Source organism: Chionomys nivalis, chromosome X (assembly GCF_950005125.1).
Source record: "Chionomys nivalis chromosome X, mChiNiv1.1, whole genome shotgun sequence".
Lineage (NCBI taxonomy): Eukaryota > Metazoa > Chordata > Mammalia > Rodentia > Cricetidae > Chionomys > Chionomys nivalis.
In genome coordinates this window covers 72,260,306-72,287,516 of record NC_080112.1, presented here as the reverse complement: position 1 = coordinate 72,287,516, position 27,211 = coordinate 72,260,306, and the positions used below count along the sequence as shown (strand labels likewise).

General features: G+C 39.1%; 1 protein-coding gene across 1 annotated transcript; it reads left to right on the top strand.

The window, feature by feature from the left end:
- Nucleotides 1-189: 189 nt before the first annotated feature.
- On the top strand, nt 190-27,211 carry LOC130867358 (uncharacterized). Its single transcript, XM_057759240.1, has 6 exons — nt 190-247; nt 756-924; nt 22,239-22,486; nt 23,557-23,696; nt 26,542-26,688; nt 27,167-27,211. Exons 1-6 carry the CDS (start codon nt 190-192, stop codon nt 27,209-27,211), a joined length of 807 nt encoding a protein of 268 aa, XP_057615223.1.

The following is a 27,211-nucleotide window of genomic DNA, read 5'->3' as shown; positions in this document are numbered from 1 at the left end:
ATTGATTTTAAACAGTTGCTATTTTCAGTTCCCTATCTTAAGCAGCACTAAGAAGGCTACAAGAGAAAGAATCTCACAGTAAGTATTATGATGTCAGACATTCTGTAACCTCTGAACTCTGCTTCTAGACAGCTAGAGTTGCTGTTGCCTTAGGATCTCCACAACACAGCTCTTGCCAGTAGAGCCAAAATGAAGGCTCTACTGTGGTTTTACTGTGTTTTGTATTTTGTTTCCTACTGCCGTGGTGGTAAGACATAGATACCTGAATATCCTTATGTATTTTTCTTTCCCTTCTATGTCCAAAGACCATTCTCCTGTCTGTCTCATCCCTATTTCATTTCTTATCCTTTTCTGAACTAGTTTAACCTCCTTCTTTGGTGCCTCCTCTCATTCTCTTATCCCTCATCTACATCTACACATCCACTTCATTCTTTTTACTCCCTTCTTTCTATCTCTATTTTCTGCCCCACCTTTTAAATGGCACTGCATCAGATAGAACATCTTTGCCCACCTTTCCTTGTATAAACCTCGTTTTCATTTAGTTTAAATGCATAGAGAAGAGATGTAGTATTGAGTTGTGGTCATGGTGGGGGATATCACACATCTACTCACACAGAAGAAATCACACATGTGAAGGAAGTTAGGCCAAACTGAATATGCAACAGAAATTTTCCAGCTAAATTTGAGTAGATTAACTAAAAAAAAAAAATTAGAAAGTTCTTCAGCATCCTCATTCCTATCATACCCCTTTTCAGTGCCCCAAGTGCTGAAACAGAGTCTGCGTTCAAGCTCATTGATTGGAAATCTACTACCAGTGGACACCTACATTGACATACCATGGCTGGTGTCTATACCTGGAAATTGTCAGGGTATTGTCCTGACTCCATGGCTGATTCTTTCTACAGCTAACTGTCTGAAAAAAACGTGAGTAGGGGGAGAAACAATGTTCTTGGGTCTTGGATCTGTTAAATGAGTTTTTCTTTTTAGGACTCCTGCTGGGATTCCAGAGAAACTCAATGAAGAAGATGCTGATAAGAATCACTGTAAAAAAGAATCACTTTCTCGTATTGAAATCACATAACCGTTTTGTTACGATTACCTAGCCAATCTCTTTTCTGTTTTCTCTCACTTTATTTTTCATTTCTTTTTCTCTCACCGATTCTATTGAAAATTAATTGAATATTCACCGTTGTCATGCTCAAAACTAAGTTCTGAGGAGTCATAAACGAAAGATATAATATCTAGGGGAGGAGAGATGGTTCAGTGGTTAAAACTTGCCTGTCACCAAGCCTGATGACCTGAGCTTGATTCCTGCAAGTTGTCCTCTGAGTGCCATGTACTTGCTGTAGTATGTGCATACACAGGCATACATAAAAATAAACAGATTAAGAACATGAAATGAAATTTTTTTTTGCTGATATTTGTTGAGTACTACATTTTTCTCTGCTCCCCTCCCTGCCTCTCCCCTTCCCTCTCCAATCCTCCCCCAAGGTCCCCATGTTCCCAATTTACTCAGATCTTGTCTTTTTTTACTTTCTACTTCCTATGTAGATTAGATCTATGTAAGTCTCTCTTAGTGTCTGCATTGTTGTCTAAGTTCTCTGGGATTTTGGTTTGTAGGCATGCTTTCTGTGCTTTATGTTTAAAAACCACTAATGAGTGAGCACATAAGTACAAGATAATTGTCTTTCTGTGTCTGGGTTACCTCACTCAAAATAAAGTTTTCTAGTTCCGTCCATTTTCCTGCAAAATTCAAGCTGTTGTTATTTTTTTCTGCTTTATAGTATGCCATTGTGTAAATGTACCACATTTTTCTTATCCATTCTTTGTTCGAGGGGCATTTAGGTTGTTTCCAGGCTCTGGCTATGACAAACAAAGCTGCTATGAACATGTCCTTGTGGCACAATTGAGCATCCTTTGGATATATACACAAAAATGGTTGGTGTGGGACCATTGTCTATTATTTGTCAATTATATTTTAAATAATTGTTGACTGGCCAGTAGCGAGACAGGAAGTATAGGCAGGACAACCAGACAGGAAGTAGAGATGGGTCAAGGAGAACAGGAAATTTTGGGAAGAGAATGCAGTCCTGTCCCAGACACAGAAAAAGCAAGATGTGACTGCCTCGCTAAAAAAGGTACCAAGCCATGTGGCTAACATAGTCAAGAATAGTGTGCTAATATAAGTTATAGGAGTTAATAAGAAGCCCGAGCTAATGGTCCAATCAGTTTACAGTTAATATAAAACTCTGTGTGATTTTTTTGGGGACTTAAAGATTGCAAGAACCAGGTAGGATAAAAACCCTGACAACAAATGGCACCCAAATGGACAACTGCATCCACATAAAGCCTGTGAGCTTGGGAAGTAATTCTAGACAAAAATAATAGAGTTAAAAATGGCTTACTGATAGCAGCATTTTCTCAGGTGGGTTCTATTTGCTAGAGGCAAATGTGCATCATTTAAGAGAGTCTTCCTGACTCAGCTTTAGCTGTAAAACCTTGCAGCTCTTTTAAGAGGTCCTTCCACTAAAAAGGTACCAAGACATGTGGCTAACATAGACAAGAATAATGGGCTAATATAAGTTATAAGAGTTAATAAGAAGCCTGAGCTAATGGGCCAATCAGTTTATAGTTAATGTAAAACTGTGTGATTTGGGACTTAACAATTGCGGGACTGGGCAGGACAAAAAAACCCCAACAACAAGTGATATTACTGGGTCTCGAGGAAGGTTGTTTCCTAATTTTCTGAGAAATTGCCACACTGACATCCAAAGGGGCTGTACCAGCTTGCATTCCCACCAGCAATGCAGAAGTGTTCCCTTTACCCCACAACCTTTCCAACGTAAGTTGTCACCAGTGTTTTTGATCTTGGCCATTCTTACAGGTATAAGATGGAATCTCAGAGTTGTTTTGATTTGCATTTCTCTGATGATTAAGGATGTTGAACATTTCCTTAAGTGTCTTTCAGCCATTTTAGATTCCTCTGTTGAGAGTTCTCTGTTTAGGTCTGTACTCCATTTTTTTGTTGTTGTTGTTGGATTATGTGATCTTTTGGTGTCCAATTTCTTGAGTTCTTTGTATATTTTAGAGAGCAGACCTTTGTCTGATGTGGGGTTAGTGAAGATCTTTTCCCATTTTGTAGGCTGTCATTTTGTCTTATTGACTGTGTCCTTTGCTTTACAGAAGCTTTTCAGTTTCAGGAGGTCCCATTTATTGATTGTTTCTCTCACTGTTTATGCTGCTGGGGTTATATTTAAGACGTGGTCTCTTGTGCCAATGCATTCAAGTGTACTTCCCACTTTCTCTTCTATAAGGTTCAGTGTGGCTGCCTTTATGTTGAGGTCTTTGATCCATTTGGACTTGAGTTTTGTGCATGGTAATAGAATGGGTCTATTTTTATTCTTCTACATATTGATATCTGGTTATGTCAGCACCACTTGTCAGATATGTTTTATTTTTTCCATTTGATATTTTTTGCTTCTTTATCAAAGATCAGGTGTTTAAAGATGTGTGGATTGATATCCGGGTCTTCTATTCAGTTCCATTGGTCCTCCTGTCTGTTTTTATGCCAATACCAGGCTGTTTTCAGTACTGTAGCTCTGTAGTAGAGTTTGAAGTCAGGGATTGTGAAGCCTCCAGAAATTCTTTTATTGTACAGGATAGTTTTGGCTATCCTGAGTTTTTTTGCTTTTCCATATGAAGTTGAGTATCATTCTTTCAAGGTCTTTGAAGAATTTTGCTGGGATTTTGGTGGGCATTGCATTGATTCTGTAGATTGCTTTTGGTAGGATTGCCATTTTTACTATGTTAATTCTGCCTACCCAAGAGCATGGGATATGTTTCCACTTTCTGGTGGCTTCTTCAATTTTTTTCTTCAGAGATTTAAAGTTCTTGTAATACAAGTCTTCCACTTGTTTGGTTGGAGTTACTCCAAGATATTTTATGCTATTTGTGGCTATTGTGAATGATGTTGATTCTCTGATTTCTTCCCCAGCCCTTTTATCATCTGTGTTCAGGAGGGCTACTGATTTTTTTGAGTTAATCTTGTATCCTGCTACATTGCTGAAAGTGTTTATGAGTTGTAGAAGTTCCTTGGTAGAATTTTTGGGATCACTTATGTAAACTATCACATCATCAGCAAACTGTGAGAGCTTGACTTCTTCTTTTCCAGTTTGTATCCCCTTGATCTCCCTTTGGTGTCTTATTGCTCTAGCTAAGACCTCAAGAACTATATTGAATAGATATGGGAGAGAGTGGAAACCTTGTCTTGTTAAGTTTCTCTCCATTTAGTTTGATATTAGCTGTTGGCTTGCTGTATATTGCCTTACTTATGTTTAGGTATCCCTGCTCTCTCCAAGACCTTTATCATGAAGGGATGTTGTATTTTGTCGAAAGCTTTTTTGGCATCTAATGAGATGATAATGTGGTTTTTATTTTTTGCTTGTTTATATAGTGGATTATGTTGACAGATTTTTGGATGTTGAACCACCCCTTTATCTGTGGGATGAAGCTGACTTGATCATGGTGGATGATGGTTCTGATGTGTTCTTGGATTTGATTTGCCAGTATTTTATTTAGTATTTTTGCATCAATGTTCATGAGTGAGATTGGTCTGTAATTCTTTTTCTTAGTAATGTCTTTCTGTGGTTTGGGTATCAGGGTAATTGTAGCCTCATAAAAAGAGTTTGGCAATGTTCCTTCTGTTTCTATTATGTGGAATAATTTGAAGAGTATTGGTATTAGTTTTTCTTTGAAAGTCTTGTAGAATTCTGAACTGAAACCATCTGGTTCTGGGCTTTTTTTGGTTGGGAGACTTTTGATGACTGTTTCTATTTCTTTCTTCAGCAGTTATAGGTCTGTTTAATTTGCTTATCTGGCCTTGATTTAATTTTGGTAAGTGATATTTATCCAGAAAGTTGTCCATTTCCTTTAAGTTTTCCAATTTTGTGGAGTTCAGGTTTTCAAAATATGACCTGATGATCCTCTGTATTTCCTCCATGTCTGTTTTTATGTCCCCCTTTTTATTTCTGATTTTGTTAATTTGGATATTCTCTCTCTGCATTTTGGTTAGTTTGGATAAAGGTTTGTCTATTTTGTTGATTTTCTCGAAGAACCAACTCTTTGTCTCATTGATTCTTTATTGTTTTCTTTCTTTCTATTTTGTTGATTTCAGCTCTCAATTTAATTATTTCCTGCCATCTAGTTCTCTTAGGTGAGCTTGCTTCTTTTTGTTCTAAAGTTTTCAAATGTTCTGTTAATTCACTAGTGTGGGATTTTTCCAAGTTTCTTTATCTAGGCATTTAGTGCTATGAACTTTCCTCTTAACGCTGCTTTCATTGTGTCCCATAAATTTGGGTATGTTGCATGGTCATTTTCATTGAATTTTAGGAAGTCTTTAATTTCCCCCTTTATTTCTTTTTTGATCCATTGATAATTCAGGTGAGCATTGTTTAATTTCCATGTGTTTGTGGGTTTTCTGGAATTAGTATTGCTGTTGAATTCTAGTTTTAAACCATGGTGATCGATAAGATACATTGGGTTATTCCATTTTTTTTTTTGTATTTGTTGAGGTTTGTTTTGTTACTGAGTATGTGGCCAATTTTTGAGAAGGTTCCATGAGGTGCTGAGAAGAAGGTATATTCTTTTCTGTTTGGATGGAATATTCTATAGATGTCTGTTAAGCCCATTTGAGTAATAACATCTGTTAGTTCTCTTATTTCTCTGTTCATTTTGTTTTGTCTGATTGACCTGTCCAGTGGTGAGAGAGGAATGTTGAAGTCTCCCACTATTAGTGTGTGGGGTTTAATGTATGACTTAAGCTTTAGAAGTGTTTCTTTGACATATGAGGGTGCCCTTGTATTTGGGGCATAGATGTCTATTATTGAAATTTCCTCTTGATGGATTTTTTTCTGTGACTAATATGAAATGACCTTTTTTGTCTCTTTTGACTGATTTTAGCTTGAAGTCTATTTTGTTAGATATCAGGCTTGTTTCTTAGGTCCATTTGATTGGTATATTTTTTCCCAACCCTTTACTCTGAGATGATGTCTGTCTTTGAGGTTGAGATGTGTTTCCTGTATGCAGAAGAAGGATGGATTTTCATATCCAATCAGTTAGCCCATGTTTTTTTATAGGCGAGTTGAGTCCATTTACATTAAGGGATATTAATGACCAGTGATTTCTATCTCCTTTTAATTTAGTTTTCATTGTTGGAGATGATAATTTGGGCATTTTTTTCTTCTTTGGGATTTGCTGTTATGAGATCATCAATTGTCTGTGTTTTTGTTGGTGTGGCCATCTTCCTTCTAGTATTTTGTGTAGGGCTGGGTTTGTGGCTAGGGATTGGTAAAATCTAGATTTGTCATGGAATATCTTGTTTTGTCCTTCTATGGTAATGGACAGTTTTGCTGGGTATAGTAGTCTGGGCTGGCGTCTGTGGTCTCTTATTGTCTGCATAATGCTTGACCATGACCTTCTGGCTTTCATTGTCTTTAACGAGAAGTCAGGTATAATTCTGATAGGTCTACCTTCATATGTTCTTGGCCTTTTTCCTTTGCAGCTCTTAATATTCTTTCTTTACTCTGTATGTTTAGTGTTTTGATTACTATGTGGCAAGAGGACTTTTTTTTTTTTTGATCCAGTCTATTTGGTGTTCTCTAAGGTTCTTGTATCTTCATAGTTATATCTTTCTTTAGGTAGGGAAAGTTTTATTCTATGATTTTTGTTAAATAATTTTTCTGGGCCTTTGAGTTGAACTTCTTCTCCTTCTTCAATACCTATTATTGTAAGATTTGGCCTTTTCATGGTGTCCCATATTTCATGGATATTTAGTGTTAAGCTTTTCTTAGATTTAATGTTTTCTTTAATTAATGAGTCTATTTCCTCTATTGTATCTTCAGTGCTTGAGATTCTCTGTTCCAGTTCTTGTATTCTGCTGTTCATTCTTGCATTTGTGGTTCTTGATCTTTTTCTCATGATTTCTGTTTCTATAATTCCTTTGGCTTGTGTTTTCTTTATTGTTTCTATTTCAGTTTTCAAGTCCTGGATAGTTTCTTTAATATGTTTGGTTTCTTTTTTTTTTTTCTTGCTGATTTTTTTTATTAATTAATTAATTTAATTATTAAAGATTTCTGCCTCTTCCCCGCCACCACCTCCCATTCCCTCCCCCTCCCCCAATCAAGTCTTCCTTCCTCCTCAGCCCAAAGAGCAAGCAGGTTTCTCTGCCCTGTGGGAGGTCCAAGGACCACCCACCTCCATCCAGGTCTATTAAGGTGAGCATCCAAACTACCTGGGCTCCCACAAAGCCATTACATGCAATAGGATCAAGAACCCATTGCCATTGTTCTTCAGTTCTCAGTAGTCCTCATTGTCCATTATGTTCAGCGAGACCGGTTTTGTCCCATGCTTTTTCAGTCCCCGGCCAGCTGGCCTTGGTGAGTTCCCGATAGATCATCCCCATTGCCTCAGTGTGTGGGTGCACCCCTCGCCGTCCTGAGTTCCTTGCTCGTGCTCACTCTCCTTCTGCTCCTCCTTTGGATCGTGAGACTTCAGTCCAGTGCTCCAATGTTGGTCTCTGTCTCTGTCTTCTTTCATCGCCTGATGAAGGTTAATATTCAGGGGGATGCTTATATGTTTTTCTTTGTGTTCACCTTCTTATTTAGCTTCTCTAGAGTCACGAATTATAGTCTCAATGTCCTTTATTTATGGCTAGAAACCAAATATGAGTGAGTACATCCCATGTTCCTCTTTTTGGGTCTGGCTTACCTCACTCAGGATAGTGTTTTCAATTTCCGTCCATTTGTATGCAAAATTCAAGAAGTCATTGTTTTTTACTGCTGAGTAGTACTCTAATATGTATATATTCCATACTTTCTTCATCCATTCTTCCATTGAAGGACATCTAGGTTGTTTCCAGGTTCTGGCAATTACAAACAATGCTGCTATGAACATAGTTGAGCATATACTTTTGTTGTATGTTTGGGCATCTCTTGGGTATATTCCCAATAGTGGTATTGCTGGGTCAAGAGGTAGGTTGAACCCGACTTTCCTGAGAAACCGCCACACTGCTTTCCAAAGTGGTTGCACAAGTTTGCATTCCCACCAGCAATGGATGAGAGTGCCCCTTTCTCCACAACCTCTCCAGCAGAGGCTATCATTGGTGTTTTTGATTTTAGCCATTCTGACCGGTGTAAGATGGTATCTTAATGTTGTCTTGATTTGCATTTCCCTGATTGCTAAGGAAGTTGAGCATGATCTTAAGTGACTTTTGGCCATTTGAACTTCTTCTGTTGAAAAGTCTCTGTTCAGCTCAGTGCCCCATTTTATAATTGGATTGATTAACCTTTTACGGTCTAATTTCTTGAGTTCTTTGTATATTTTGGATATCAGACCTTTGTCAGTTGCGGGGTTGGTGAAGATCTTCTCCCAGTCAGTGGGTTGCCTTTCTGTCTTAGTGACAGTGTCCTTTGCTTTTATGTTTGGTTTCTTTTTCTTGGTTTTCTTTAAGTGATTTGCTGATATCTTCCATTTTTTTGTTTGTCTTTTCCTCAATTTCTTTAAGGGAATTTCTCATTTCATCTTTAAGAATTTCAAACATTCTCTTGAGGGTACTTTTTAGATCATCTTCTTTTGATTAATCCATATTTCAGGCCTTGCTGTTGTAGGGACTTTAGGTTTTACTGGCATTGTGTTGCTCTTTGTGGTATAGGATGTGATCTTACCTTTTCTATTCATCTTTTCCTCTAATAGGTGTGATTGGGGCTGTCTGAGATTCTGTTGAATAATCTTCTAGGTGCTAGCGAATCTAAAGCTCAGATGGTTGTTCCTTATGGTACAGTCAGTGTCACAGTTCTAGTTACCCCATTGGTTACTTCTGTTTCTAGAGATGGCTCAGTGCTCCTGTGCTTTGCTCTGCTCCTTTGGAGTTTTCTGTCTCAGGCCTACTTTGGCTTAGGTTGCTGATCTGTTTCTGTAAATCCTGATCTGGATTCCATCCTGCAAAAGACCCTGCCTTGGAGTTGTACCTGTTCTGATGGAGATGGCTGACTCTGGATCTGGTTCCTGCCTATTCCCTTGGAGGACCCAGGTTCACTCACACCCAGACTGTTAGAGGTTCTGGCTCCCAGTTCCTGGGAGGTTCTAGACTCATGCCCAGACCCACCGGGGTGTTAGCTTAGGTCTACTCCCTTGAAGGTCCCAGATTCATGTTCGGATCCTTAGCAGTCTCTGGCTCTGGCTCACTCTCTCAGCAGTTACTCCCCTGTACATGTTCTAGTGGAGATCATTGACTCTGGATCTGGTAGCTGGCTCAATCCTGATTCGATGGTGTCCTGGGACTGGATTTGGTCCTGGCTTCTGCTCCTGGTGGAGCTTGTTCTTTCCCTGTCCTAGGTACCTGGTTCAGTCCTACTCTGGTTCCAGTTCCAGTTGAGATTGCAGACTCTAAGTTAGGTCATTGGCTCAATCCAGATCTGCCAGTGTCCCAAAACTGGGTTGGCTCCCGGGACTAGATTTGCTCCTTGAATTTATTTTAAAGGGCAGATATTATCTCTATTCTTGAAGACATGCTAGTTTTTCATCAAAGATAAAGATACAAGTCTTTTGTGTCATCTGAAGAGATTGCATTTTTATCACAAATGCAGCAAGAAACAGAAATCATTAATATTACTAAGGTTATAAGCAGAATTTGTTCAAAATTATTTGCTCTGATATCAATTCAGTTGCCATGTCATTCAGGCCTTTATCTTCATTCCCTATGGTCATTGTTTTAATTCAGATATTCATGATGTTGATTCTGGAATACTTTAATGCTGTTCTTGACCCTATCCTTTATATTCTTTTTTAAAAAATACTTTAGCTAATTTTTTGAAAATTTCATACACAGTATTTAGATTATACAACCCTATCTACACCCAAGTCCAGCCCTACCTCCCCACCCACCCCAATTTATGTGCGTTCTCTCTCTTTCTTTGTAAGATTCATGTAGCCCAAATTGTGTTGTTCAACTACTCCTGGGTATGGGGTCTCCTTCTGGATATGGTCATCCTACCATTGAAGAAAATTGACTCTTCTTCCAGCAATATCAAATATCAATAGTTCTTGAGCTAGGTGTGAGACATCATACCAACCTTTCTTCCCCCTTCCATGCTGGGACTATTGTCTAGCTCATTTTTGCAAATGTTCTATGCATGCTGTCACAATTGCTGTGAGTTTATATGCAAAACTTCACTGTTGCACCAGGAAAACACTATTTCTTTGAAGTCACCCACAACCTCTGTCTCTTATGATCTTTTTGCCTCCTCTTCTGTGAAGATCTCTGTTTTTTGGAATAGAGGTATGAAATAGATGTCACATTAACAGCTGAACACTCTGCAGTCTCTTATACTCTATATGCTGACCAGTTGTGAGTCTCTGTTACATGCCATCTTCACAAGAAGAAGCTTCTCTGGATGAGAGTTGAGAGATGCACTGATGTATGGGTATGGCAATAAGTGACTAGGAGTGGTTTTAATACTATGCCCATTTTAGAAGGATAATAGTACTAGGTTCTTCCCTTGGGCCTATGACTTATCTAGCTACAGGTTCTTGGTCCTGTTAGTGGTATCAGTTATGGGTTCTATCTTATGGAACAGGCTTTAAATATTATCAGAAAGTAGTTGGTTATCATCATAACATTGAGTCGTGGACATACCTGGCCAGAGCAGTCCTTCTTACCTTTTGGTGACACACTTCCTCCAACAAGGCCACATTTATATGTTTATATATGTCCTTTGTATCCCTAAGCTTTTCAAGACTTTTATCATGAAAGGGTGTTGGATTTTGTCAAAGATATTTTATGCCTTTAGTGAGATGAGATGATCATGTGGTTTTCATATTTCAGCCTGCTTATATGGTAGATTACATTGATCAATTTATATATGTTGAACCATCCCTGCATCTCTGGGACAAAGCTTACTTGATCATGGTGGATGATCTTCTTGATGTGTTCTTGGATTTGATTTGCCAGTATTTTATTGATTATTGTTGTATCTGTGTTCATGGGGAAAATTGGGCTGTAATTCTCTTTCTTTGTTGAGTCTTTATGCTGTTTGGATATCAGGATTATTATTCTCTCACAAGAAGAATTAGGCAGTGTTCCTTATGTTTCTATTTTGCAGAATAATTTGAAGAGAATTGGCATTAATTCTTTGAAAGTCTCTCAGAATCCTGTGCTGAATCCATTTGGCCATAGGAATTTCTTTGGTTGGGAAACCTTTAATCACTGCTGCTGTTGCATTAGGGGTTTTGAATCACTTTAAATTGGTATCTGACCTTGACTTAACTTTTCTTGGTTGTATATATAAAACTTATTCAGTTCTTTCAGGTTTTCTAGTTTGGGGGAGTACAGATCTTAAAATGTGTTCTTATGAGTCTCTGAATTTTCTCACTGTTTTTTGTGATGTCCCCATTTTTGTCTCTAATTTTATGAATTTATATCTTCTTTCACCATCTTTTTATTAATTTTTCTAAGAGTTAATCATCAATATTATTGTTTTTTTCAAAGAATGGACTCCACATTTCATCCATTCTTTGTATTATTCTCTTTGATTTGATTTTTTTTTATTCTTTTTTAATTAAAATTTCCAACTGCTCCCCGTTTCCCATTTCCCTCCCCCTCCTCCCACATATTGCCCCCTCCCCCCGCTCCCCTCCCCCTATCCCCACTCCACTTCTCCTCCCCCCAGTCCACTCCCCCTCCCTCTCGATACTGAAGAGCAGTCCAAATTCCCTGCTCTACAGGAAGACCAAGGTCCTCCCACGTCTATCTAGGTCCAGGAAGGTGAGCATCCAAACAGGCTACGCTCCCACAAAGCCAGTTCATGTATTAGGATCGAAACCTAGTGCCATTGTCCTTGGCTTCTCATCAGCCTTCATTGTCCGCCTTGTTCAGAGAGTCCAGTTTCAACCCATGCTTATTCAGTCCCAGTCCAGCTGACCTTGGAGAGCTCCCAATAGATCAGTTCCACTGTCACAGTGGGTGGGTGCACGCCTCGTGGTCCTGATTTCCTTGCTCATGTTCTCCCTCCTTCTGCTCCTCATTGGGACCTTAAGAGCTCAGACGGTTGCTCCAAATTGGGTCTCTGTCTCTCTCTCGATCCATCGCCAGATGAAAGTTCCTGTGCCATTCTCCTTGGCCTCTCGTCAGCTCTCATTGTTCGCCACATTCAGAGAGTCCGGTTTTATCCCATGTTTTTTCCAGTAGCAGTCCAGCTGGCCTTGGTGAGCTCCCAATAGATCGGCCCCCCTGTCTCAGTGGTTGGGTGCACCCCTCATGGTCCTGACTTCCTTGTTCATGTTCTCTCTCCTTCTGCTCCTCATTATAACCTTGGGAGCTCAGTCCGGTGCTCCAGTGTGGGTCTCTGTCTCTATCTCCATCCATCGCTAGATGAAGGTTCTATGGCGATATGCAAGATATTCATCAGTATGATTATAGGATAGGTTCATTTCAGGTTCCCTATCCTCAGGTGCCCTAATGAACTAACTGGGGACATTGCCCTGGGCATCTGGTAGCCATTCCAGGTTCAAGTCTCTTGCCAACCCTTAGGTGGCTCCCTTAACTAAGGTATGATTTTCCCTGCTCCCCAATCCAACATTCCTTTGACCCCAATCACCCCGATTCCCCCAGTTCCCCTCATCCTCTCCTTCACACTTTTCTCTCCCCATCACCCCTCATCCCCATCCCACCCCACCCCCCAAGATTCCAATTTTTTGCCCATCAATCTTGTCTATTTCCCATAGCTGGGAGGATATCTATATGTTTTTCCTTGGGTTTACCCTCTTGTTTAGCTTCTTTAGGATCATAAATTATAGACTCAGTGACCCCTATCCATGGCTAGAAACCAATTATGAGTGAGTACATCCCATGATCTTCTTTTTGGGTCTGGGTTACCTCACTCAGGATCGTATTTTCTATTTCCATCAATTTGCATGCAAAATTCGAGAAGTCATTGTTTTTTTACCGCAGAGTAGTACTCTAATGTATATATATTCCCCACTTTCTTCATCCATTCTTCTATTGAAGGGCATCTAGGTTGCTTCCAGGTTCTGGCTATTACAAATAATGCTGCTATGAACATAGTTGGACAAATGCTTTTGTCATATGATAAGGCATCTCTTGGGTATATTCCCAAGAGTGCTATTGCTGGGTCCAGGGGTAGGTTGATCCCAATTTTTCTGAGAAACCGCCACACTGATTTCCAAAGTGGTTGCACAAGTTTGCAGTCCCACCAGCAATGGATGAGGGTACCCCTTTCTCCACAACCTCTCCAGCAAAGGCTATCCTTAGTGTTCTTGATTTTAGCCATTCTGACAGGTGTAAGATGATATCTCAAAGTTGTTTTGATTTGCATTTCTCTGATCACTAAGGAGGTTGAGCATGACCTTAAGTATCTTTTGGCCATTTTAACTTCTTCTGATGAGAATTCTCTGTTCAGTTCAGTGCCCCATTTTTTAATTGGGTTAATTATCCTTTTAAAGTCTAGTTTCTTGAGTTCTTTATATATTTTGGAGATCAGACCTTTGTCTGTAGCGGGGTTGGTGAAGATCTTCTCCCAGTCAGTAGGCTGCCTTTTTGTCTTAATGACAGTGTCCTTTGCTTTACAGAAGCTTCTCAGTTTCAGGAGGTCCCATTTATTCAATGTTGCCCTTAATGTCTGTGCTGCTGGGGTTATACATAGGAAGCGATCTCCTGTGCCCATATGTTGTAGGGTACTTCCCATTTTCTCTTCTATCAGGTTCAGTGTGTTCAGATTGATATTGAGGTCTTTGATCCATTTGGACTTGAGTTTTGTGCATGGTGATAGATATGGGTCTATTTTCATTCTTCTACAGATTGACATCCAATTGTGCCAGCACCATTTGTTGAAGATGCTTTCTTTCTTCCATTGTATACTTTTAGCTCCTTTATCGAAAATTAGTTGTTCATAGGTTTGTGGGTTAAAATCCGGGTCTTCTATACGATTCCATTGGTCGACTGCTCTGCTTTTATGCCAGTACCACGCTGTTTTCATTACTGTAGCTCTGTAATAGAGTTTGAAGTCAGGGATGGTAATGCCTCCAGAAGTTCCTTTATTGTATAAGATTGTTTTGGCTATCCTGGGTTTTTTGTTTCTCCATATAAAGTTGATTATTGTCCTTTCAAGATCTGTGAAGAATTTTGATGGGATTTTAATGGGGATTGCATTGAATCTATAAATTGCCCTTGGTAGAATTGCCATTTTTACTATGTTGATTCTCCCAATCCAGGAGCAAGGGAGATCCTTCCATTTTCTGGTATCCTCTTCAATTTCTTTTTTCAATGCCTTAAAGTTCTTGTCAAATAGATCTTTCACTTCCTTGGTTAGAGTTACCCCAAGATATTTTATGCTTTTTGTGGCTATCGTGAAAGGTGATGATTCTCTTATTTCCCTCTCTTCTTCCATATCCTTTGTGTATAAGAGGGCGACTGATTTTTTGGAGTTGATCTTGTATCCTGCCACATTACTAAAGGCGTTTATCAGCTGTAGGAGTTCTTTGGTGGAGTTTTTGGGGTCGCTCATGTACACTATCATATCATCTGCAAATAATGCAAGTTTAACTTCTTCCTTTCCAATTTGAATCCCCTTTATCCCCTTATGTTGTCTTATTGCTATTGCTAAAACTTCGAGAACTATATTGAAGAGGTATGGAGAGAGTGGACAGCCTTGGCGTGTTCCTGATTTTAGTGGGATGGCTTTAAGTTTCTCTCCATTTAATTTGATATTAGCTGTCGGCTTGCTGTATATAGCTTTAATTAAATTTAGGTATGACCCTTGTATCCCTAATCTCTCCAAGACTTTTATCATAAAGGGATGTTGAATTTTGTCAAATGCTTTTTCAGCGTCTAATGAAACGATCATATGGTTTTTTTCTTTCAGTTTATTTATATGATGGATTACATTGATAGATTTGCGTATGTTAAACCAGCCCTGCATCTCTGGTATGAAGCCTACTTGATCATAATGGATAATTTTTCTAATGTGTTCTTGGATTCGGTTTGCCAGAATTTTGTTGAGGATTTTTGCGTCGATGTTCATGAGTGAGATTGGCCTGTAATTTTCTTTCTTGGTTGGGTCTTTGTGTGGTTTTGGTATCAGAGTTACTGTAGCTTCATAAAAGGAATTTGGCAATGACTCTTCTGTTTCTATATTGTGAAATACCTTAAGGAGTATAGGTATTAGGTCTTCTTGGAAGTTCTGGTAGAATTCCGCATTGAAACCATCTGGTCCTGGACTTTTTTTGGAAGGGAGGTTTTTGATAACCGCTTCTAATTCTTCACGACTAACAGGTCTATTTAGGTTGTTCACCTGGTCCTGGTTTAACTTTGGTATATGGTATTTATCTAAAAAAGTGTCCATTTCTTTTACATTTTCCAGTTTTGTGGCATACAGGCTTTTGTAGTAAGATCTAATGATTCTCTGAATTTCCTCTGTGTCTGTGGTTATGTCCCCCTTTTCATTTCTGATCTTATTAATTTGCAAATTCTCTCTCTGCCGTTTGATTAGTTTGGATAGGTGTTCATCAATCTTGTTGATTTTCTCCAGGAACCAGCTTTTTGATTCATTGATTCTTTCAATTGTTTTCTGTGTTTCTATTTTGTTGATTTCAGCCCTCAGTTTGATTATTTCCAGTCTTCTACCCCTTCTAGGTGAGTCTGCTTCTTTTTTTTCTAGAGCTTTCAGGTGGGCTGTTAAGTTTCCAATGTGTGCTTTCTCTGTTTTCTTTAAGTGGGCAGTTAGTGCTATGAACTTTCCTCTCAGGACTGCTTTCATAGTGTCCCATAGGTTTGAGTATGTTGTTTCTTTATTTTCATTGTCTTCAAGGAAGACTTTAATTTCTTTCTTTATTTCTTCCTTAATCCAGGTATGGTTCAGTAGTTGACTGTTCAGTGTCCATGAGTTTGTAGGCTTTCTGGGGGTAGCATTGTTGCTGAATTCTAGCTTTAATCCATGGTGATCTGATAAGATACAGGTGGTTATTAATATTTTTTTGTAACTGTGGATGTTTGCTTTGTTACCGAGTATGTGGTCGATTTTTGAGAAGGTTCCATGAGCTGCAGAGAAGAAGGTATATTCTTTCCTATTTGGGTGGAATATTCTATAGATGTCTGTTAAGTCCATTTGATTCATTACCTCCATTAATTCTCTTATTTCTCTGTTAGGTTTCTGTCTAATTGACCTGTCCATTGGTGAGAGAGGAGTATTAAAGTCTCCTACTATTAATGTGTGCGGTTTGATGGCTGCCTTGAGTTTTAACAATGTTTCTTTTACGTACGTGGGTGCTTTTATATTAGGGGCATAGATATTCAGGATTGAGACTTCATCCTGATGAATTGTTCCTGTTATGAGTAGAAAATGTCCCTCTCCATCTCTTCTGATTGATTTAAGTTTGAAGTCAACTTTGTTAGAAATTAGTATGGCCACACCTGCTTGTTTCCTAGGTCCATTTACTTGATAAGCCTTATCCCAGCCCTTTACTCTGAGTAGGTGCCTGTCTTTGTGGTTGAGGTGTGTTTCTTGTAAACAGCAGAATGTTGGATCCTGTTTTCGTATCCAATCTCTTAGTCTGTGCCTTTTTATAGGTGAGTTGAGTCCATTGACATTAAGTGATATTAATGACCAGTGGTTGTTAACTCCGGTCATTTTTTTTAGTAGTAGATTTTGTGTTTCCCTTCTTTGAGATGTGCTGGTAAAGGGTCTCTAGATGTCTGAGTTACTGTGGTCATTGTTGGACTCCTTGATTAGTGATTTTCCTTCTATTACTTTCTGTAAGGCTGGATTTGTGGCTACGTATTGTTTAAATTTGTTTTTATCCTGGAAAATTTTGTTTTCTCCATTTATAGTGAACGAAAGCTTGGCTGGGTATAGTAGTCTGGGCTTGCATCCATGGTCTCTTAGTTTCTGCAGTACATCTATCCAGGACCTTCTGGCTTTCATGGTTTCCATAGAGAAGTCAGGTGTAAGTCTGATAGGTTTACCTTTATAAGTAACTTGGCCTTTTTCCTTTGCTGCTCTTAGTATTCTTTCTTTATTCTGTATGCCTTGTGTTTTGATTATTATATGGCGAGAGGATGTTTTTTTTTTTTTGATCCAGCCTATTCGGTGTTCTGTATGCTTCTTGAACCTTCATAGGTATATCTTTCTTTAGGTTGGGAAAGTTTTCTTCTATAATTTTATTAAATATATTTTCTGGACCGTTGAGCTGCGCTTCTTCTTCTTCTATTCCTATTATTCTTAGGTTTGGTCTTTTTATTGTGTCCCATATTTCCTGAATGTTTTGTGATGAGAATTTGTTGGCCTTGCTGTTTTCTTTGATCAGCGTGTTTATTTTCTCTATGGTATCTTCAGAATCTGAGATTCTTTCTTCTATCTCTTGTATTCTGTTGGTTATGCTTGCTTCTGTAGTCTCTATTCGTTTACCTAGATTTTCCCTGTCCAGCTGGCCTTCTGTTTGTGTTTTCTTCTTTGCCTCCATTTCAGCTTTTAAGTCTTGAACTGTTTCCATTATCTGTTTGATTGTTTTTCCTTGGTTTCCTAGGGTATCATTCACTGATTTACTCAGTTCTTCAAACTTTCTGTTATACTTCTCATCCATTTCTATAAGGGCATTTTTTTACATGCTGTTTAAGGGCGTCAATCACTTTCATAAAGTCAATTTTATCTACTTCTTCATGATTAAGGTGTTCATGTCCTCCTGTTGTGAGGTCGCTGGGTTCTGGTGGTTTCATATAGTTTTTCAGATTGTTGGGTGAATTCTTGCATTGGCGCCTGCCCATCTCTTTCTCCGAATGCTCCCCTATGGATCTTCTTTTACCGGATCAGGTCTCCTTGCCTACTGATGTACCTTCCCAGTGATGGCACTCTGCAGTGATAGCTCTCCTGGTGCTCCAGTGATGTCTCTCCTGGTACCAATATCAGATCTCCGTGCCCAAAGACGGCTCTCCTGGTACCCAGATTAGCTCTCCCACTGATGGCTCTCCTGGTGCCGAGGTCAGATCACCGTGCAGGTTGGGTAGTTCATAAACAAAGCCCTTGCCTTGCTTGGTGCAGGCAGGCCAGTGAAACAAAGGAAGTCTCGCCTGCCTACTTGCCCTGAGGATTTGCCCCCAGCGCCAGACAGACTGAGCTGGATGATGTTATGTGCCCAAAGAGGAAAGGGGGCAGAAGGAAGAAGGGTTCTGGATGCAAGCTGGGTGGGACAAGAAGAGAGAGGCAGTATGCAGGGTGTAGAGCCCCTGCAGGGAGCCCAGGGAGTATAGGGTGGGGGATGAGGAACTTCAGAGTTCCCTGTCCAGGGCTGCTTCCGCCGCCGCCGGTCACAAACTCACCCCGCTGCTGTCTCTCCTGGTGCCTAGATCAGATCTCCGTGCAGGTTGGGTAGTTCGTAAACAAAGCCCTTGCCTTGCTTGGTGCAGGCAGGCCAGTGAAACAAAGGAAGTCTCGCCTGCCTACTTGCCCTGAGGATTTGCCCCCAGCACCAGACAGACTGAGCTGGATGGTGTTATGTGCCCAAAGAGCTCTTTGATTTGATTTTAACCCTCAGTTTGATTATTTCCTGCTATCTACTCCTCTTGTTGTGATTTTTTTCTTTTTCTTCTATACATTCAAGTGTGTAAGTTGTTAATATGAGATCTCTCTTATTTTTTTATGTAGGCACTTAGTGCTATGAATTTGTCTCCTAGAACTGTCTTCATTGTGTATACAGGTTTGGGTATGCTGTGTAGTCATTCTCCTTCAGTTATAAAAAGTTTTTCAATTCAGCAGTGACTCAGTGACTTGTTCAGTTTCCATGAGTCTGTATACTTTCTTTTGTTTGTATTGTTGATATTCAGTTTTAATCCATGGTGATCAGAGAGAATGTGGGGTCCTCTTTCAATTTTCTTAAATCTATTGAGACTTGTTTTGTGTCCAAATACAAGATCAATTTTTTAAAAATATTTATTTATTTATTTATTTATTTATTTATTTATTTATTATGTATACAATGTTGTCTGTGTGTATGCCTGCAGGTCACAAGAGGGCACCAGACCCCATTACAGATGGTTGTGAGCCACCATATGGTTCCTGGGAATTGAACTTAGGACCTTTGGAAGAGCAGGCAGTGTTCTTAACCTCTGAGGCATCTCTCCAGCCCCCACAAGATCAATTTTGAAGAAAGTTCTATTACCTACTAAGAAGAATGTATTTCCTTTTGTAGTTAGGTAAAATGTTCTGTAATATATATTAGATCCATTTGGTTTAAAATGTCAGTTAGCTCCAGCATTCCTCCTTTTAGTTTTTGTCTGGATGATCTGTTGATTAGTGAAAGTGGTGTGCTGAAGTCACCCACTATTCCTGTGGGAGGGTCAATATGTGATTTTAGCCGAAACTGCTTCTTTTATAAATTTTGTTGCCCTTGTGTTTGCTGCAGAGACACAGTCACCAGACAGATGCAGAAGAAGCAAGATGAGAATACCTTACTGAGAAAAATACCAATTCATGTGGCTAAATATAGATAAGAATTATGGGTTAAGTTTCAAGAGCTAGTTAATAATAAGCCCGAGCAAATAGGCCAAACAGTTTATAATTAATATAAGCCTCTATGTGTTTCTTTGGGAATGAATGGCTGTAGGACTGGGTGGGACAGAAACTTCCACCTACAGTAGGACAGTTCTCTGTAACACTGGGGCATCCATCTTCAACCCATAGGACTAGAATATCTGACAGTCTTTTCTGTGAAGCAGGAATTTTGAAGGACTGTTTGATCAGGTAAAAGGCATCTGTTAACTTCATAAGACCAATTGGACTGTAAAACAAAGCTGTAATATAAATTTTTATCCATGTAATATGAAAGGATGACATGTAACAATAGTTATGGTGACTCCATAGCCTCCAAGTTTATCACATCCCATCTTGTCTCTGGATTGTTCCCATGCAAAGGGATCAGCTTACGGATCACCTGTCCTGTAGTCTTTATTAGCTTCCTCACCTTGTCTGTAGCCAAGATACTTAGGAGGTCTCTCCCAGTCATGGTGCACTGGTGGCTCAAGCCTGCAGGCAGTGGCCAGGAGATGTGTCTTTGGTAGCCAGCATGTGAGACTATGGGACTAGAAAGCTGCGTTTGGTCCCATTTTTGTGTGTTTGGAACCTTTTTGAAAGCTTTCTCAGGTCTTATGTGTAAATATGTGCCCTCATGTTGGACACCATTTGTAGTTGGACTTTTGTTGGGTCTGTTAGTTTTCCAATAATTACATGGAGACACTATTAATTATGAAAGTTTGGCCGATAGCTTAGGTTTGTCTCTAACTAGTTCTTATAACTTAAATTAATCCGTATCTTTTAATCTATGTTATTTTATGTGGCTTGGTTACCTTTACTCTGTATTGCCATATGCTGCTTCTTCTGTGTCTCCTCATCTCTACACTTCTTTTTCCCAGCACCCTCTGTGCCTGGAAATCCTGCCTACTATTGGCCATTCAGCTTTTTATTAAACCAATCAAAGTGACACAAACTCAGAGTGTACAAAAAGATTATTCTGCAACACAGTTTTATCTTAGTTTGGGTTTTCTTTAGTGTTTCTATTTTTATTTTCATGCCTTGAACTATTTTCATTATTCTGCTCCACTATTTGTTTGTGTTTTCACAGACTTCATAAAGGGTTTTCTTCATATCTTAGTTAAGGTCATTGAATATATTCACAATTGGTATTTTGAAGACCTTGTCATGTGCTTCAGCTATCTTGCACTTCTCAAGGCTTATAGTAGAGTTACTGTGTTCTGGTGGAGACATAATGTCTTAGCTGTTAAGGTTTGCAGTTTTGTGCTGGTGTTGGGCATCTGGGGTTCGGATGATTGAGGTGATTCTAGGTGTTGATATCTGGTCTTGTCTTTGTTGGGTGGGTGTTCCATTCCTTGGTTTCTGTTGTTGTCTCTGGATCTTAGGGAAGTGTAGTGACTGTGGGCTCCATTTAGAAAGTGCTTCTTCATGTCAGTTGGTGGCACAAAGTAGTAGAGGTAGGCTTAGAGGAAATGCTTAGAGTGGTTTTGGGAAAGAGATAAGAGGATCCTGTCTGCACTGAGAAGCGGGGTCCCTGGAAATTGCAGGTATGGTGGGAAAAGGGGATTTTGCAAGTAAGGTACAGTAAGAGAAAGAATAATTTGGAGAGACAGGGGTGAATGGGCTAGGGGGACTTATGGTCTGAACCAGGAGTTGGACTCTCCAGTGACTGGAGTTTAGGAGGGAAATGAGGCACCTGTAAGCAAGTTGTTACCAGGCTCAGAGTGAGAATGGAGCAGTCATAATGGAGAACAGGAAGGATAGTGTGAATAACTTACCTGAGTCCCTGCCAGGTCTGGTACTAGGTGTCCTAGGTAGAAATTGTTTTGAGGCATCAGAAGAATAAATAAAGGAATGGAGATAGAGGGGGGTGGAGTGTGTAGAGAGAGACCACAGAAATGAGGAAGTCTCTGTTCACACCAAGGTATGGTGGAGTTCCCAGGGAATGGAGGGATGATAGGAGGATAGGCCCCTGCAAATGTGCTGCTACAGGGATGAGGATGAGAATGGAGAGATTTTAATGGAAGACAGGAAGGAGAGGAAAACAAATCACCTGCCTGTATGCAGGACCAGTGTGTCCACTGGGGGCCCCAGGCAGAAAGTGTTTTAGTATCAGTGACTGACAGAAGGCTGGGTTCAGAACAAGTCCAGTGGAGTCCCCAGAGATTGAAAGTAGGGTGGGAGGAGAGGCACATACAAGCAGGGTGTTACAGGGTTAGGGATGAGACTGGAGAGATTGTAAGGAGGACAGAAAGGAGAGTGGAAACTACCTACCTGAATCCCAGACTCTTGTGAACGCTGGGGATCCCAGGCAGAGTCTGTGCTTATTTTTCAACTTAGAGGATGTTAAATCTGAAATGGAGTTTGAATCTTTATTCTACGGAATTCACTAAGATCCCAGCACGCATAACAACTTTTTGAGAATCAGATAGTTGGTAGAGCTGTAGAAACGAGAAGAAACCAAAGACCAATAGAAGACCTTACATAACCACAGTGTGACTTGGAATAAGATAACATATAAATGAAAAACTGAGCTATTTTATAACTTAATTTTATGTATGCTGCCAAACGATGTCTTTCGTAAGAAATTATATGGATAATCCTTTATTGTCATCAATTAGATTTTTGCACATCCTTCTCTTACCTTAGGAAACTATCACACCTGGACATTTCAGGAGTAAATAACCCAGAAAGCATTCCACATGGACAAAGAATTTGCCTCCATCCCAACTTTGATCCTCAAGATGAAAACGATCCAGTGAAAGCAGATATTGGCCTGTTCATTCTGGAAGAGCCTATCTACGGGGATGAAATTCCACTATCTCAGTCCCCAAATATATCCTTGAAAAGTTGTTCTAAGTGCCAATACAGAAGCTGTGATGTGTATGAATATCAGAGTAAGTTAAAGGACTCAAGTTAAACGATTTCGTGATTTTTGGTTGTGGTCATATGATTCATTTTCTAAAGAAATTCAGTCTCTGAAGTGGGAAGAATAATGTAGAAGAAATATTGGAGGCCATTAAGTCTCTATCACCTCAGTCCACTGGGAGATAAGCTGAAGCATAAGGAAGGAATGGGATATGTCTGGGTTTAAGTCACAACTCTTGCTACAGAACTCTTTCTATACCCAGGTAGTTTAACTACTTTTCTTGTTGTCATGATGAAAGATCTAACAGAGAATATTTGAGACAGGATAGATTTATTTTGACTCATGGTTTCAGAAAGTTCCAAATATGGCTGCTTGTCCCTGTCTACTGGGTGGAACACTTGGAATTTGTGGTGGAGGCTGGTCTTCACTTCTTGGTGGTCAGGAAGTAGAAGAGAGGAGTATAGGAAGGCACAAAGACATGCCTCCAGTTGACTACCTCTCCAACCAGGATGCACTTCATACCTTTAACCATATCTCAATGCTGTTATCATATTCAAGTGATTATTTCATTGTTTTGTTAAGAGTGGTCATGAGCTAGTTCTTTGAAAATGCTATAAGACATGCCCAGAGTTTTGCAAAGATACTCCAAGGTGTTTCTTTCATTGTTACTTTTATGAGATAGGCGTTCTTGGAAAATAGATGTGTAATGTGCAACAGCCCTGGCTGTCCTGGAACACATTTTGGAGACTAGGCTTGGTCTCTAACTCACAGAGATGTGCTTGCCTCTGCCTCCTGAGGGCTAAGATTAAAGGTTTGTGCCACCACATCCTGCAGTCCAAGGTATTTCTTAATCCAATCAAGTTGATGGTCAATACTAAGCATCACAGTAGGTCAAGGAAGGTGTGACTGGTTCAGCCAGTCCAAAATAAGGAGATGTCTAAAAAGAGGAGAGAAAGGAAAGGGGAAAGTGGGGTAAGGAAAGGAAGGGAAAGGAGAATATCTTAGGACGATTATGTGATTGAATTGAGGATGGTGACAAACTAAAGTCAGATATTGGGTGTTTTGGGTCTCAGCATCATCCATTATGTACACCTTCAGGTAGCAAGAAGCTTGGAACCACAAGAGTAAAGAAGATAGACGTGCAGCTGCTAGATTTCTCAACATGCTACCATCAACATTCCTATCTAGAGAAGACTGAGGGCTTGTGTATTCAGAGTCAACCACGAGAAGACTGCTGGGTAATCACACACCAGAGAAATATTAATAATAGGAAGGAAATATAAAAATGTAGATTCTATAAATATTCAAGCAAACAAATGTTAGATAGATAACAGGACAAAAAGAAGTTGGCGCCAGGCAAAATATGGAAAACTGGAAAGTTCCATTGGATATTTGAGAGGCATAGAGTTTACCACAAGGAAGGCTTTAGATACAAATGAGAAATACATTAAATAATCAATAGACACAAAATACAATAATCTTTCTGCTTCTAATTTTATTATAGTTTCTCAGTAGGTACCATAATGAACACAATATGGCTTAAACTTAGCTGTGGAGAGGTTTAAAAGGTACAGATGCAACCCAGTCCACCTATTCTCGTAGTAAAGCTATAGAAAGCAAAGCCCCATGCAGGAAAAATTTTAGGTACCAACATATCTTGGACAACTTGAAATCACATACACAAATACTAGTGACTAGACTTCAAGGGAAGCATTGACTTGAGCTGTGGAGATCTGGACTGAGTTACTGAATGGTATGACCAGCCTTGGATGCTAAATTTTGAGATATGGCAAATAACTTAATTAAGCAAGAACAGATGGAACACTGTTCAAAACTGTTTCAGGTTGAGATGAGGAAATAACACATGTAAAGTTATAGAGTTAGTAGCTAGGTTTTGTAGTGGATAATTGCAAGGAATGAGATTAATACCAGTACTATTTCTGGAAATATATATCAAATATCAGGCCTTATGTTAGTTTCTAGAAACACATAGTTGCAAAAGAACTTCAAGTAAGCACTTAGGGGACTCTTGTGTATTTGGTGAGATAGAGAAGGAACAACTGAGATCAGTCCTCAGAATGTCAGCCTGATAGGGGAGATAGAGGAGCCAGAGTACTCACAAACATCAGATGGTTTACAGTAGTATGGAGGTGCTAGAAAAATCATCCTAGTCCCAGCACCCAGAGCTCACGTTCTTATACAGAAGACAGAGAATAGTAGCCCAGGAGGACAAGTAAATACAATAGATATCAGTAGTACAATAGCAGCATAAAATTAGCACTGAAAGTAAAAGGAAGGTTAATTTGAAGTGTGTTGAAGTTAATGCTATAACTACAACTTAAAGATAAATAGCCATTTACCAGATAGAATATGAAATATAAAATGAAGTGATGGCATTCAGGTCATAGGAGGCAGAATAAGACAAGTCTGGAAGATGTAAAAGCGCATTGATTTTTGGGGAAAAGTAGAGTAGGAGGGAGGAGAGAAGTGAGAGACAAATAATTATGGGACAGATTATAAATATGTTATCACCTTATTATCATAAACAAACTGTATTATTAAAAGAATGGGGGGCATGCAAAGATTTTAACAAGAGAAATGGCATGACAAAGTTTATATTCTGAAGTTTACTTATAGTGGATGTAAAAATGCCCTAAAAGGGAAGACATTGAAGAAATGCAAAACAACAGTTTTATGAGAGACTATTTATGCATTCTTCATTCTTACATTAATAACCTTATCTGAACTAGGGTAATGTAGAGCTGCTCATGGTTTCATGACTTTATGTAATTTTTGAAAAGTGATCAAGAATAAGTAAATAATGCAAGTGCTATTTAAATATTTTGAGTAAATACACCAGGACAAACATAGAACAGCTTTTTTTTTTTTTTCGAGACAAGGTTTCTCTGTGGTTTTGGAGCCTGTCCTGGAACTAGCTCTTGTAGACCAGGCTGGTCTCGAACTCACAGAGATCTGCCTGCCTTTGCCTCCCAAGTGCTGGGATTAAAGGCGTGCGCCACCACCGCCCGGCCAGAACAGTGTTTATTATAACCTTGAATTCTGTATGCAGTCTGGAACAACTGGACTCTAAAGACAGTATTAACCTAAAATATTTGCAACACAAAATAGATGTAAGAGTTTTTGTTTATATAATTTTGTTCAATAGGATTAGGATTAGGTAATCAGGAAAGACATGTGTAAAAAATAAAAGGGTATGAATGGAGTTGTGGAAGAAATTATGAAAGAAGTCATTTGGATATCAGAGCCCTGTTACAAGTATAGGGTAAAGGAAAAGCCAATACAAAGATTTTGATGTGGAAATATGTAACAGGTAGGAGAAGCCAGGTAGCTATAGTATCCTAGCCAAGCTAACAGCAGTAGGGGATATCAAGGTGGTAACAAGGATTTCAAAGGTCTTATAAGCAATTATAAAAGTTAGCCTTTTGACATTGTTAAGACTTGGAAGGTTTTTAATCAGAAAGATGTAGCAGTCTTTCTTAGATTTTAAGTGGATAAATTTGGATGCTGTATAAAAATTAGAAGGAGGACAAAGTGTGCCTTTTCATAAGGACACCACAAGTTTTATCAACAATAGGAGCATTCCTAGATAAGAAAATCATTTAATTATTACTAAAATACTTTTTTGGAAATTATTTAAAGTGTCAGAATCATTGTTGATAGACTGGTAATAGATGTGGAAGAAGGAGAGGTACTGAGAATGACTTCAAAGTTTTTAAATTTTAAAACTTGAACTTTTGAAAGAGTGTGTGTTACTAGGAAAACAGAAAGAAGGGAAGATTTTTGTACACAGAACATAGTTGGTCCTTTTCTGTTTTCACATTAAGTTTGGTATAAAGTTTAGAAATCCAAATTCAGTACTGATAAAGTGGTTGGTTGTAGGAGTCCAAAAATTTGTAGTTAGTAGCAACAGTTGTTATATTCTTTTATCATATACATTGGTAATTCTGGAGGCTGCTTGATAATGATTATTATTTGAATTTCCCCCTCTTCCTCACATGGTATATGAATTTTGTGCACAGTAGACTGCATAAGTGACACATATTTCTTGGTTTCTTTATTCAGATACAGAGAGCCAGTCCTGTTCTATGTCTCCTAAAGAACCGCTGGGAACTGGTGGGCCTCATACAGAAGACTTCAAGAATATGTCAAAATCCCACAGTCATCATTAGAACAGCTCCCTACTTTGCCTGGATGAAACAATTCATCAAGGCATCTAAAAAACTACTGAATCCTACTTCCTCCTTACACTGTAGGAAATTGCAGGAAAATGAGCATGTTCCCCAAATAAGACACAGCCATAATTATATCTCAACCCTGGGCTCACCTGATTCCACTTCAAGGTTTTTGCAAGGAAACATAGGCATTTCTCCACAAACCAAACATATCAAAGATGTCCCAACAATGTTTAATTTTAGTCATGTGAATTCTGTTACTGATGGTTATAAATTGTTACTCAAAAAAAGCCAGACCTCACAAGCTGCTAGTTTTCTACCCAAGCAAGTGAAGTCATTGACCGTTGCCAGGCTTCCACAAAATTCTGAACAGAATTTAGTTCAGTATCATCAGGTTACCCCTTCACCTAATGCAGGGAATTTGCATAAGAATCCATTATCCCAGCTTTTTTCTGACACAGCCACGCCATATACCTCTCCGAAGACTAATAGTGCTAAACCCTGGCATTTTGCAGCAGATACTTCCAATGAGTCTTTCGATAAAATCATGGCAGATATAA